Source organism: Erinaceus europaeus, chromosome 21 (genome assembly GCF_950295315.1).
Source record: "Erinaceus europaeus chromosome 21, mEriEur2.1, whole genome shotgun sequence".
Taxonomy (NCBI): Eukaryota; Metazoa; Chordata; class Mammalia; order Eulipotyphla; family Erinaceidae; genus Erinaceus; species Erinaceus europaeus.
The window spans coordinates 39,994,094-40,008,643 of record NC_080182.1 but is presented as its reverse complement, the minus strand read 5'-3'; the positions used below and the strand labels follow the sequence as shown (position 1 = coordinate 40,008,643).

The following is a 14,550-nucleotide window of genomic DNA, read 5'->3' as shown; positions in this document are numbered from 1 at the left end:
ATTTATTCCCTTTTGTTGCCCTTGTTGTTTTATTGTTGTAGTTATTATTGTTGTTGTCGTTGTTGGATAGGACAGAGAGAAATGGAGAGAGAAGGGGAAGACAGAGAGGGGGAGAGAAAGATAGACACCTGCAGACCTGCTTCACCGCCTGTGAAGCGACTCCCCTGCAGGTGGGGAGCCGGGGTTCGAACCGGGATCCTTACGCCGGTCCTTGTGCTTTGCGCCACCTGCGCTTAACCCGCTGCGCTACAGCCCGAATAACTTACTTTTTAATACAATTTTTTATTGTGTGTGAGAAAGAACAGAGCACTATTTCATTATTTTTGAGTATTAATTAATTAATTATTGAATAGAGACAGAGAGAAATTGAGAGGGGAGCAGAGCTAGAGAGGGAGACAGACAGACAGACACCTGAAGCCCTTTTTTTACCATTTGTGAAGCTCTCCTCCTGCAGGTGGGGGCCTGGGGCTTGAACCTGGGTCCTTGCACACTGTGATGTGTGTGCCCTCAATCAGATGTGTCACTGCTTGGCCTCAACCATTGTTTTGATGTGTTTATTTTTGTCATTATGCAATACTGGGGACATCACACATGTAATGCATGTGCTTTAGCAAGGAGCCGTCTTCCTGGTTCTGAAATAGCTTCTTTTTTCATTATTTTTAATTTTAGAGAAAGGACCTCAGTACTGTCCCACGCATCTCAGACCATCGCCCTGTGTCCTATGTGTGTATTCAGAGGTGCCAGGTCTTAAACTCAGAACCTTCTGCTTGGCAAAGCAGAGCTCTAACTGCTGATCTTTCTCTTGGCCCTGACATAATTTCCTTTCTTCATCATCATCATCAATATTTCACTGCTCTGGGCCTCTGTGTTCCTAGAGAAAGAGGGGTAGCGGGAAAGATGCCATAGCATCAAGCCTTCTCCTAGTGTAGGAGGCTCGGCCTTGAACCTGGCTCACATGCATAGCAAAGCAGGCACCCTCCCAGGCAGCTAGCTATCTTTCTGGTCATGAAAGGACTTCTTGATGAAATTCAGTAAGTATTCAATAAGCACCTGCTATCTGTGAGTACACATGTAAGTATATATTCCTCCCAAGTGTTAGGAATGTCTTCCAACAGGTCAGAAATATCCTAAGAAAATGTATACCGCTTACCTACTTACTGGAGAAGAGTTTTTGGGAAAATCTAAATAGAGGCTCTTTTTTTTTTTTTTTTTTGGTATGGTTTTAGAAACACAACAGTTCTGATGCCTAAATATTTTACTTGAAAGAAGAGACTACTATTTATGTAAATACTCAGCAAAGAAAAGAACTGATTCTGCTCCAAGGAGAAAAAATCAAACAACAATTTCAGGCTCCATTAATATACTTATGGGCTCAGCATTTGGAAGTCCTACCATCTGTAAAAGTATGTAATAGTCTTTTATGTAGATTAAACTGAGTAGTGAGGACAATTTTATTTCATTTATTTTAACACTGCTTCCCTTAATTATGGGTATGATTTTAACTTCGCTTTACTTAGTTATAATGTGTAAGGCACTTAAAGTAAGAGAAGTAATATGTTCAGATCATTTAGCAACCTAATTGTACATGATCAATAAAATGAATTACCGTATTAACTGTAGCATTCATAAGGGTTGTTGGAAAGTACCAGTACTTATCTGAGTCATGATAATTTCAAAGTCTCATTCTAGCATAGGAAGATATTTTTATTATTTTTTTAAAGTTTTTTAAATATTTATTTATTTACTTATTCCCTTTCGTTGCCCTTGTTGTTTTATTGTTATAGTTATTATTGATGTCGTCATTGTTGGATAGGACAGAGAGAAATGGAGAGAGGAGGGAAGACAGAGAGGGGGAGAGAAAGACAGACACCTGCAGACCTGCTTCACTGCCTGTGAAGCGATTCCCCTGCAGGTGGGGAGCCAGGGGCTCGAACCGGGTTCCTTAAGCCGGTCCTTGCGTTTGGCACCACGTGCGCGTAACCCTCTGAGCTACTGCCTGACTCCCCAGGAAGATATTTTTAATCTAAGCAGTCAAAAATAAAATCCTAGCTCTCTGAGTTTTTCAGTTTCCAAAGTTTTTATTGCTACTCTTGTCACTGGGTATCATTTTCACACTGGGACAGAGTAGAACTGTCAGGTCAGGTCACTCCATCTGCTAGAAAAGTTTGACTCCAGAACTTTGAAATTCAGGTCAGTCTGGAAATTATTATTCACTTTTCATTTTATTCTTAGAAAATCAGATGTTTGTACTTCTTAAAGTAGCATGGTAAGGGGGCTGGGCGGTGGTGCACCAGGTTAAGCACACGTAGTACTAAGTGCAAGGACCTGCTCAAGGATCTGGGTTCGAGCCCCTGCAGGTATCTATCTTTCTCTCTTCTTCTCTGTGTGTGTCTCTCTCTCCTCTCTCAAATTCTCTCTATCCGGGGGTCGGGCGGTGGCGCAGTGGGTTAAGCGCATGTGGTGCAAAGCGCAGGGACCGGCGTAAGGATCGCGGTTCGAGCCCCCAGCTCCCCACCTGCAGGGGAGTCGCTTCACAGGCGGTGAAGCAGGTCTGCAGGTGTCTGTCTTTCTCTCCCCTTCTCTGTCTTCCCCTCCTCTCTCCATTTCTCTCTGTCCTATCCAACAACGAATTGCGTCAACAAGGGCAATAATAATAACCACAACGAAGCTACAACAAGGGCAACAAAAGTGGGGGGAAATGGCCTCCAGGAGCGGTGGATTCATGGTGCATGCACCGAGCCCAGCAATAACCCTGGAGGAGGAAAAAAAAAAATTCTCTCTATCCTATCCAGTAAAATGGAAATAAATGGCTTCCAGGAGTGTCTATACTGAGCCCCAGTGATATCCCTGAAGGCAGAAAACAAAAACAAACAGAAAAGCAAACAAAGAAAACCAGAAGTCTGGCAGACCTGACCTACTGCTTGCTGGGCATGTGTGGGAAGCTCTTTTTCCGTGTGTAGGAATTTTGTATAAAGTGCGTTTGGTAAAATCCTGTTGTTAGCAGGTATTTGGAGCAAAGTCAACAACTTCTATCTAGAAAAGTCGACAGTTCTCCAACGAATGCCTGGTTCATTCCAATGAACTTCAACGACAGTCTAGTTTTCTGTCTTGTTTCTTTGTTTCTCCCTCTTTTTTCGCTTCCTGCTCTGTCCCTGACTGTAGTCATTTCCTTCTCACTCTCCTCCTCTCTCTAAATTTTGGGCAAGCATGCGTTTCGATACATCATGGTCTTGCTGTTTTTTTATCAGCCAAGTCCTTTGCAGCACCTTTGGATTCTATCACGCGATTGCCTGACTCTGATGTAAAAGGACTCCAAAGCCTAGGTGTTGGTTGATCTTTGTTGACCTCTGCTCTCTTATCTACTCACTCCTCTGGGGTTTTCCACCCTTCTTATATGTACTCTGGGTCCTGGAGGAGAGATGACACAGAAAACAGAGAAGGAGAACCATTTCTGGGAAGATGGACTTAAGTGCTACTGTAGATACATCTTAAACACACGTGTGTGTACATGGGGGTGGGATTTCAATAGATTTCAGTGGCGGGATACTGATCCTGTCCAGACAAGTTCTCAGTGATGGGACAGCTTTACTGGGAAGCTTTCTCTAACTTCATGTTGATTTGATGGCTCAGCTGATTGGGCTAATTTATTAAGTACCTACCGGCACTTATAATTAAATATGATAAAGTCATTTTCAAAGATATGGGAAATATTCTCAGTGTATTTTGTCTGGTGACAAAAAAATGATGTGTAGTCAGTGTAAATATTTCAGGAAATAGAGGTATATGTGTATGTATGAAATAAAAAGACTGAAGCTATCATTTGAGGATGAGATGGTGCATGTAATTTTAGTTTGAGTGTGGATTTTCTAGACTTTTCAAAATCTGTGTTATAAAAGGAAAAACTAAAATGAAAAAAGAAAGAACATCATCTGTCTAAGTGCCTATTTCTGTTACCAAACTGTGAACTCCTCTAAGGGAAGTATCAAGTCTTAGTCATCTCTATTTCTCCAGCATCTAGCACAATGCCTGGCATCATTTAGGTGTGCCATAAATATTTATAGAACTGAAATAACCTGTGGCAGCTTGATATTTTCTTTAAGAAGTTGCTTTTTCAAATAATCTTTAGCAAGTAGCTTAGAAAAACTATGACGAACAATTCAGCTTTAAAACCCGACCTTTCATTGTCATCCCACTTATGAAAGACAATCTTATAAAACGTCTTCTATCCCATCTGATGATTATTACTAATATTTTAGACAATAGGGTTACATTTATTAATGCTTGAGTCATCATGTTAAGACAATACCTAGACAAAATCTGACACGAGAGATGAGAACTCAGCTCACTGCTACCTACCTTCTCATCTCACACCTGATAGTTTGATACTTTTAGCTTGGCTATCATAAATATAAAAGGTAAAATGAGGGAGCTGGGCAGTAGCGCAGCGGCTTAAGCGCATGTGACGTAAAGCACAAGGACTGGTATAAGGATCCCAGTTCGAGCCCCTGGCTCCCCACCTGCAGGGGGGTCAATTCACAGGTGGTGAAGCAGGTCTGCAGGTCCTGTCTGTCTTGCCTGTTCTCTGTCTTCCCCTCCTCTCTTCATTTCTCTCTGTCTTATCCAATAATGACGACATCAATAACAATAATAATTACAACAACAATAATTTAAGAAAAGACAGCAAGGGCAACAATAGGGAAAATAAATTTAAAACAATTTTTTAAAAGGTAAAATGAATATCAAAGTCACATGTGAAGAAAATTACACGCATGCTAAATATAGGTCACTAAGATTTCTTATGGTGGACAACACCTATGGAGACATCCGCCATGAATAAATAAGCTATTATCACACCCAGTGTCTCCATTGTTTAAAGTTACTAACCAACCCCCCTCACCAAAGGTGGCCACACTTTAAAACTACACTGCAAGAATTGAATAAACTTTGTTGATGTTTGAACTTTCTTTAAACAACAAAATCATAGACATTAACTGGCTTCTCTCTGTGCTTTCTTAGCACTGAGCTGGTAGGATCCTGCATGTGGCTGTGTGATGTAGTAGTTTGTTCCTTCTCATTGCTACGTAGATTCTACTGAAAAATCATTTCACAATTTACTTATTCACTGTCCTACTGTCATTTCCAGTTTGAAATGTTTATGAAATCTACTTACATATTTTTTCTTTTTTTAAATATATTTTTATTTATTATTGGATAGAGACTGAGAGAAATGGAAAGGGGAGGGGGAGGCAGACAGGAAGAGAGTCAGAGAGACCCCTGCAGCCCTGCTTCACCATTTGCGAAGCTTTCTCCCTGCAGATGGGGACCAGGGGCTTGAACCTGGATCCTTACGCACTGTAATATGAGTGCTTAACCAGATGCGCCACTGCCTGGCCCCACATATTTATTTCTGTGAGAGAGGAAGGGAACAGGAGCAGAACACTACATCCCTAGATGGGGCTGGGATTGAGCCTGGGGCTCCTGCCATGGCTTGGCAGTCCTGAGCTCTACCACAGAGATGTCTACTTGGTCATGTCTACTTCACAATATACTTACTTTCCTACCACTAGTGGACATTTCCAGTTTTTACTTTTTTATATCTTATTTTACTTATTTTATCATCATTATTTTTTGTTTCCAGGGTTATTGCTGGGGTTCCGTGCCGTCACTACAAATCCACTGCTCCTGGCAGCCATTTTTTTTTCTCTTTTATTGGATAGGACAGAGAGAGAGAAATTGAGACAGGAGAGGGAGATAGAGAGTGGGAGAGAAAGATAAACAGCTGCAGACCTGCTTCACTGCTTGCGAGGCAACCCCCCTGCAGGTGGGGAGCTGGAGGCTTAAACCAGGACCCTTGCACTTCATACCATATGCGCTTAACCTGCAATGCCACTGCCCAGCCCCTCAGTTTTTAATTGTTACATTGATGCTTCTGACATCTAGGTATATGGCTTCTGTATCTATGTTCATATCTAAGTATATGCTTACATGGAACGTATACTTTGAAGCAGAATTATTCAATCACAAAATAGAGATTTAGTAGATACTGGCAAAATTGCTGTTTCAGTTGATATTACCATCAGTAGAACAGGAGGCAGGATATTGTACAGAAGGCTGTTGCACAGTTCACCTGGGTAGGGCTTCTTCTCTGCCCTCTGTGTTACGAAGGTTTGAGTCTGGCCCCCATTGAACTGGAGGACACCTTGGCTCTGTGTTCTCCCGCTATCTAAAAAGTCCGCCCAGAATGGTGAAGTCCCAGCAGTGGACAAAAAAAGCAAATGAAACCAACCAAACAAAAAAGCTTCATGAAATCCCATATCATCTCAAAGAATTGAGGTTGTTAGGATACTTAAGTAAACATGAAGTGTATTGTTTTTGAAGTAGGTTGAAGTGTTTTAAGTACGGTGAGTGGAATGGAAGCAAGTCCATCTTAATTGTTTATACTTGAAAAATATCCCTATTTTATATGCCTACTGTCCAGTCAGGTATGAAAAACTATTTTTGAACTACTTTTTACAGTTTGTATGCATTTGGGAGTTACCTATTCTTTTTTGGTGCAGGCTTTGTAATATATATATATATACACACACACACACATACTAGGTAAGAGTCTTTTGTAACTGTGAATGTTTGCAAATATTTCTCGTCCTGTGACTTGACTCTTGATACTTTCAATCACGTGTCTTGAGAGCTTGTTTGGAGGTCCTAGCAGGGGAGCACAGCTACTCATATACCCTTGACCGAAGACCTGTCTGTCTCTATTTGGGGAAGGCTGTCCTCTTCGACGGAGCGCGCAGCTTCGGGAGGGACACACATGGAGCGGTGAGGGAGGAAGGGGACACCTGCCTAGTCAGCCAGATCAGCTGAATCAACCCTGGAGATCAGTGGGGTGACAGATGTCGCAGCCAGATCACCCTCACATCCTCAATCATGTTCTTTGATAAACAGAATCTCTGTAGTTTGCCCTATTAATCTCTCCTTCATGGCTAGGACTTTTGTGTCATCTTGCAGAAAACTAAGTTGTTTTTTTTTTCCAGAATGGAGGTCACAAATATATTCTCATACATTCTCCTTTTAAAGTTTTATTGTATTCTAGATCCAAGAAGGATGACAGAGAACCTAGTGAGGGTTGTATTGTTATATGGAAAACTGGAAAATGTTATGCATGTACAAACTATTGTATTTACTGTTGAATGTAAAACATTGATTCCCCAATAAAGAAATAAAAAAAGTTTTATTGTATTCTTTTTCACTTTTAGATTAAATTACATCTGACATTAATTTAACTATCAATTTAATGACTCTCCAAAATTCCATTTTGGAGAGTCAAAGTGGTCTCTCAACATGTAGATTTGTATTTCACTTGACAAGGTTCATTGAAAGCATTGGTTTATTTCCCTTTGTACTGAAATAACTTAGGACGTAAGTCAAGTGGCTTCATGTGTGTGTGGGCCTGCCTCCCCACTTGTATTTCACTGGTTTATATAGACATATATAAATCCCTTAGTCAATATTGTCCTTTCTTAATAAATTGTATCACTGTGACACCGATAGCACAGATATGCAATTTTGTTCTATTTTCTGATTGCTTTGGCTACCTTTAGCTCTGAATTTCCAGTTGATTTTAGAAATAACTTACTAATTTTTCCAATACACAAATGCCATACAAACCACTGAGACTGCATCGACTCTTTAATTTGGGTGAAACTGTATCTATGCTATCCTGAAGATCGCTTTATCATCCATTACTTTACACTATATAAATGCCTTCACGAATGTTTTGTAGTTTTCTGTATGGTAGAGTTGCACATTATAAAAGACTTGTCTGTATGTTCTTAGTGTTAGTCTGTATGTTCTTAATGTAATCATTTTATATCCAAATTGCTTGCTTCGCTTATTAAACTTATATTCATCAGTTTTACTCAATTCATTTACCTGTATAGTTGCCTGAAGTTTTCAAATTACCTCTTTGTTTTGGATGTGCTCAGAGTTTACAGAGCTTTGTCTCCATATCTGCAGATGCCCATTGGAATCTTTTTTTCTCTTTTCCATATTAAACCCATGAGTGACTCTGCCCCAGATAATTATCTGGAATTTTGGCAGTCATTTTCAATGTTTAATTTTGCTATTGCCTATTTCTGTAGTAAATACAGCATCTCTGTCATTACTCATCCCATCAGTCTGGTGTAGGAATATTTGTTTGAGGAATTTTCTATGCACTTCCTAGCTTATACTTCTGTCCATACTGCTATGCACTTGAATTTTATTGGAATACATTTCTGGAAGTTAGGAGAGTAAAATTAGTTTTATGGTATATAATGAAACAGATATCTTATTAGAAGTTTGTTATGTCTTTGTAAGTTCTGGCATTTAAACTCATTAAACTTCTGCTGCTTAATATCCAAATTGGGCTGCTAAGAACCTCTATCTCATAGTGTTCTGAGTATTACATGAACAAAATGTTCAATATTATAAGCTTTTATGAGTAGTTCTCAAAGTAGTACAAGTAATTTGTTAATTAAGACATATTATAATGAAGGCATCATTTCTCCTAGCCTCGGGTAATTTAGGAGACATTAACTAATAAATTCAAGTTACTTACAAACCGCTTGGCATTCAAACCCAGTGGTTTCCTAAGTGTTGTTCAAGTCAACTAAATGGTTTCATGCTACTTAGAAATGGGTTTTGCACCAGGATTTACACAAGTGACAAGGTAGTAGCACTGACCATTTCCCATCTCCTTTGGCCTTGCAACCACCATTAGTTCTTCTTACAGTGAACAGCAGGAAATAATTTATGCCTTAAACTATTTCTGATTGAGGACCATTTACAAAGTACTAGGTAGATGGATAGAAAATAAGTGTGGCCATCTAACAGATGTTTGAAATGCCAAATTAGTAAGTTAAGCCTTGACCAGTTCCTAAGAATTCCATCAGGAATTGAAAATAAACCCTGGACAAATATTAAATAAGTATGGACTGTGTTTATTTGTGAAAGGCTGTCATTTTGCTAGACTGAGCGATGGACCATCGAAGAGAGCAGCAATTATGTAAGTCATAACACTGGGTATAGAGAGCAGTCACCACGGGGCCTGGCACACCGTAGCACTCCAGAAAAAGAGGATTCCCATTCTCTGCTCCCCAGGCTGTTACTTTCCTGTGTAGGCCAAGAGACTACTGCAATTGCTCAGTCCCAGCATGGGACCTCAGCGACTCTGCCACAAACACTGCCTTTCCAAAAATCCTCCCAACACCTGGCCCTCATTCTAACTGCCTCTGAACTTTCTAAGTGAGCCAGCACTTACAATTTACTACCAGGCAGTGTTAAAACTCTTGTCACACACGCCAGCCCATCTCTTCTATACTAGAGCATACACTCACACAGCAGACTTGCACTTTCCAATTCTTTGTTTAAAGCCCCATGTGTTTGTTTCATGTATCACACACACAAGGAGGCTGACAACAATCATCTATTCTTACAAGGCTCAAAAATCATGTCAGCAAGTCATTTTACCCAAGTGCCTGCTTCACTGTCACCAAGACCCAAGTTCCAGTCTGCCCTCCACTGCACTCAGTAAGTGAGCTCTGTCTCTCTCTCCTCCCTCTCCCTCCCTCCTTCTCCCTCTCTCCCTCCCTCCCTCTCCCTCCCTCTCCTTCCTTCTCCCTCCCTCCCTCTCCCTCCCTCTCCTTCCTTCTCTCTCCCTCCCTCTCCCTCCCTCTCCTTTCTTCTCTCTCCCTCCCTCTCCTTCCCTGTGTCTCCCTCCCTCTCCCCTTCTCTCCCTTTCCCTCCTTCCTGCTCTCTCTTCCCCTCTCTTTCTTTTATTCTTTCCTGACAAAATAGTCCTAGAGTGGTGAAATATTAGCGGGGAAAAAGCTAAAAATTTTTTAAAAAATATTTATTTATTCCCTTTTGTTGCCCTTGTTTTATTGTTGTAGTTATTGTTGTTGTTGTTATTGATGTCACCATTGTTAGACAGGACAGAGAGAAATGGAGAAGAGGGGAAAACAGGAGAAGAGAAAGACAGACAGCTGCAGACCTGCTTCACTGCCTGTGAAGCGACTCCCCTGCAGGTGGGGAGCCGGGGGCTCAAACTGGGATCCTTACGCCAGTCCTTGCACTTCGAGCCACGTGCGCTTAACTGGCTGCACTACTGCCCGACTCCCCTATACTGACAGATCTTTTACTTAAGAAGACTATTTAACTGACCCAGGTGAATGTCCAAATCTCCTCCTCATACAAGTCAGCAGCTTTTAAATTCAGTAAGATTTTACAGTGTAGCTGAAGATAAAAGTAAATATTCACTTGGGTTCAAACCTTGCCTCTTCTAATATTGATGATACGACAGTAGAAAAGGTACTTTGTTCCCGCCAGCTTGAGATTTCTTATGTGAAAAATGTGGATGGTCATGGGCCACGGGATCATGCAGTACGTGTGAATTGCCGAAAAGAGAATCAAACGGAATGTTTCAATAGGAGGAATCTGCTGTAGGCAATTGGTTGTCTGACTGTTGGAGAACTGAATGAATAAAAAGATAGAATAATCGCAGGAGGCAACGCCTGGCCTCGGAGATAAAGGGAAGAAATGAAATGACAAGAAGACAAATGTAATGGGGGGGATCTGTGAAGAGTAGCAGGCAGCCAGTGCGGACACCCTGGACATGGGGCCACACCAACTGATCTGGGGACCTGAGTCTGTAACTGCAGAAAGAACCAGCGGGCCAGGTCAGGCAGTGGCGCGCTTGGCTAAGTGCACACACTACAGTGTGCAAGGACTCAAGTTCAAACCCCGGGTCCCCATCTGAAGGGGGAAAGCTTCACGAGTGGTGAAGCAGGGCTACAGGTGTCTCTCTCCCCCTATATCTCCTCCTCCCCTCTCAATTTTTGTCTCTACCCAGTAATAAAAAACTTTAAAAGACAAAAAATTATTATAAAAAGTAGAACTAACGGGTCTAGTGAGGCCGGTTCTGTGTCACTACAAGGCCATAACCACCTGCTGCTACTGCAGTGTTCTACCACTAAAGATTCATCAAGACAGTCTCCTCTCTTTCTAGTAGTCTAGTCTCTCAGTGTTCTGCCGCTAAAGATTCATCAAGACGGTCTCCTCTCTTTCAAGCAGTCTAGTCTCTCTGGCATCCTCTTTTTTTAAAAAAAATTATTTATTTATTCCCTTTTAATGTCCTAGTTGTTTTATTGTTGTCGTCATTGTTAGATAGGACAGAGAGAAATGGAGAGAGGAGGGAAAGACAGAGAGGAGGAGAGAAAGATAGACACCTGCAGACCTGCTGCACCACATCCTCTTTTTATAAAGGTTTTTAAATATTTATTTTTTTTATTGGATAGAGACATAGAAATTAAGAGGGAGTGAGAAGATAGGGACAGAGAGAGACAGAGAGAGAGAGAGAAAGAGAGAGAGAGAGGGAGGGAGAGAAACACTTGCAGCTTTAATTCATTGCAGGTGGGAACTGGGGTTTGAAAATGAATCCTTGTGCACAGCAGCCCACACTCAGCACAGTGTGCCATGACCCCCCCATTTTATATTGGCAAAGAAGGGTGAATTCTGTAGAGTGTAAGCCCCCACATTACAAAGCCAAGTAAGAAAGTGGATTTAATTAGCCTACCACCTTTCAGACACCAAGCTACAGGTGCTACTATGATTCCAACCTGACTTCCCTGGACAGATGAGCTCACCAGTGTTTTCTGGAACTTCACCTCTCCAGAGCCCGACCCCACTGGAGAATGAAAGAAATGGGCTGGCGGCCAATGTGTCCTGGAGCTCTGCTTCCCCAGAGCCCCACCAGGGAAAGAGAGAGGCAGGCTGGGAGTACGGATCCACCTGTCAACACCCATGTTCAGCGGGGAAGCAATTACAGAAGCCAGACCTTCCACCTTCTGCATCCCACAGTGACCCTGGGTCCATACTCCCAGAGGGATAAAGAATAGGAAAGCTATCAGGGGAGGGGGTGGGATACAGAGATCTGGTGGTGGGAATTGTGTCGCGTTATATACCTCTTATCCTATGGTTTTGTCAATGCTTCCTTTTTATAAAGAAGGAAAGAAAGAAAGAAAGAAAGAAAGAAAGAAAGAAAGAAAGAAAGAAAGAAAGAAAGAAAAAAAAAAGAAGTGGGCTGGGGGTATGGATCGACCTGCCAGCAATGTCCATGTTCAGCAGAGAAGCAATTACAGAAGCCAGACCTTCCACCTTCTGCACCCATAAAGAATTTTGGTTCAAACTCCCAGTAGGGAAGAAATGACAAGGGGAAAATGACTAGAAGGTTCTGAAGTCCATCAGGACCCAGAGAGAGAAGAGGAAAAAGTGAACGGCATTCAGAAGTAGAAATAGGTGTAGGTGTTACTTGGAAAGGAAGAGAAGGCAGGACCACAGAAGAAATGGGCAAATATATATGAACAAAAATAGTTACAGAAATGACAGTCAGCCCGTAGCTCTAATCTTGGGGGAACTACTGCAGTTTCCAATAGAGAGACTGGGGACACGGAACTCTGGTGGTTTTGCAATCAATATTAAATCACTAATAAATAAAAGAAAGTGGGTTTGGAGCACAGAGACAATAGAACAATGAATTATACTTTCTAAATGGAAATAATAATAGTGCCGAGCCCAACATCTCCCTTAATAATTAATTAGGTATTTAATTAATTAAATCTTAAAGTATTAACATGGAAAATGAAACACATATAATTAAGATGTTGGGGCTGGGTGGTAGCACACCTGGCAGAGAACACACATTCCCATGCCCTAGGAGATGGGCTCAAGCCCTAGTCCCCACCTGAAAGGGAGAAGCTTTACAAGCAGAGAAGCAGTGCTACACGTCTCTCTCTCTGTGTGTGTATCTTCTCTCCCCTTCTCATTTTCTCTCTTTTTTTATCCAAAAAAAGGGGGGAGGAAAAATAAATAAAATATAATTAAATATTTATTATTATAAATGTGTTTGATGTTTTTAATTAAATTCTCTGTCAGAACAGCACTAGTATATTACATTAATATTAATAAAAGTACACTGACCTGTCTATGACTAGAAAATGGAATTTCAGTATTCCGGGAGGTGGCACTGGATAAGGCAGTGGACTCTCAAGCATGAGGTCCTGAGTTCAATCCCTGGCAGCACATGTACCAGAGTGATGTCTGGTTCTTTCTCTTTCTCCTATAATTTCTCATGAATCAATAAATAAAATTGAAAAAAAAGAAAATGGAACTTCAAAAATATACTTGCAGTTCAGACCCCTGTGACTCACCAATCTTAAGGGCAATTGGCTAATAAGAAAACAAAGTTCACATGCACTTAGACAGTCAACTACCTAATTAATGGCTATGTTTCATCTGGTAAGAAATGGAATTCCTTGCTTTTAAAAAATATTTATTTATTCCCTTTCGTCACCCTTGTTGTTTTATTGTTGTAGTTATTGTTGTGATTAATGTTGTCATTGCTGGATAGGACAGAGAGAAATGGAAAGAGGAGAGAAAGACAGACACCTGCAGATATGCGTCACCGCCCGTGAAGCAACTCCCCTGCAGGTAGGGAGCCGGGGGCTAGAACCAAGATCCTTACACTGGTCTCGTGTTCCGCGCCACCTGCACTTAACCCGTTGAGCTACCGCCCTACTCCCGGAATTCCTTGCTATATCACAGGACCAATCTATACACCCATGAAAATGTTTTCCATTGATTTACCAATTAGTCCGTTAGATTCTTTCTATATCGACTTTAGACTCTTTCTGTATCAGCTCTTCATCAGATAGGTCAGCTGATAGATTTTGATGGTGTGTCAGCACAGAACACTAACAGACCAGCCAACAGTCATGTCTCACGGTGATTTCAAAGAAGACCTTCCCTCTTACCGCCAATCAGCATCGTGCAGATGGAGAAGATCTTCTCTGCATCTGTATTAGCGGACACGTTGCCGAAGCCCACGCTGGTGAGGCTGCTGAGGGTGAAGTACAGGGCAGCAATATAGGCACTGCGGATGGACGGGCCCCCCAAGGTACTGTTGCTATAGTATGGAGACTCCAGTCTCTTGCCCAGCTCATGGAGCCAACCTGCAATGACAGGAGAAAAGAAAAAAGATGAAGCATCAAGCCAAGGTTCACTAGCCCACATGGGGCGATGCTACATGGCCACTGACGACAAATTTGCTTAGGAGAAAAGGAAGGTTAAAAGGAAACGAAAGGCAAAGAATTGAATGCCATTATTAGAACAACGAATACACTTTCGTTTAAGCTGTTTCATCTGATGGGTGGACACACACACACACACACACACACAGCTAAGTTTGCTGCCCTAATGTGAGCAGCTTCCATGTAGAGATTGAGCAAGGTTGCTGCCCTCACTGATAGTACTGTGTATTGTGCTATTGGGTAAAGTCATTTCCCAGCTGAAATGTTAAGGAGAAAAGTGACTGAATACTTAGTTTCTTTTTATATTTCTTTATTATTCCCTTTTGTTGCCCTTGTGGTTTTTTATTGTTGTTGTAGTTATTATTGTTGTTGTTATTGATGTCACATTTGTTGGATAGGATAGAGAGAAATGGAGAGAGCAGGG

The 14,550-nt window shown here is 41.4% G+C and overlaps 1 protein-coding gene across 2 annotated transcripts in view; it reads right to left on the bottom strand.

The window, feature by feature from the left end:
- The window catches only part of KCNH8 (potassium voltage-gated channel subfamily H member 8), a 402,367-nt gene that overhangs the window by 85,971 nt on the left and 301,846 nt on the right, over nt 1-14,550 (bottom strand). For both annotated transcript variants that reach the window (XM_007529685.3, XM_060180873.1), the window contains one exon: nt 13,851-14,048. In XM_007529685.3, the coding sequence (XP_007529747.2) occupies nt 13,851-14,048 (198 nt within the window). The remainder of the gene's footprint in view (nt 1-13,850; nt 14,049-14,550) is intronic.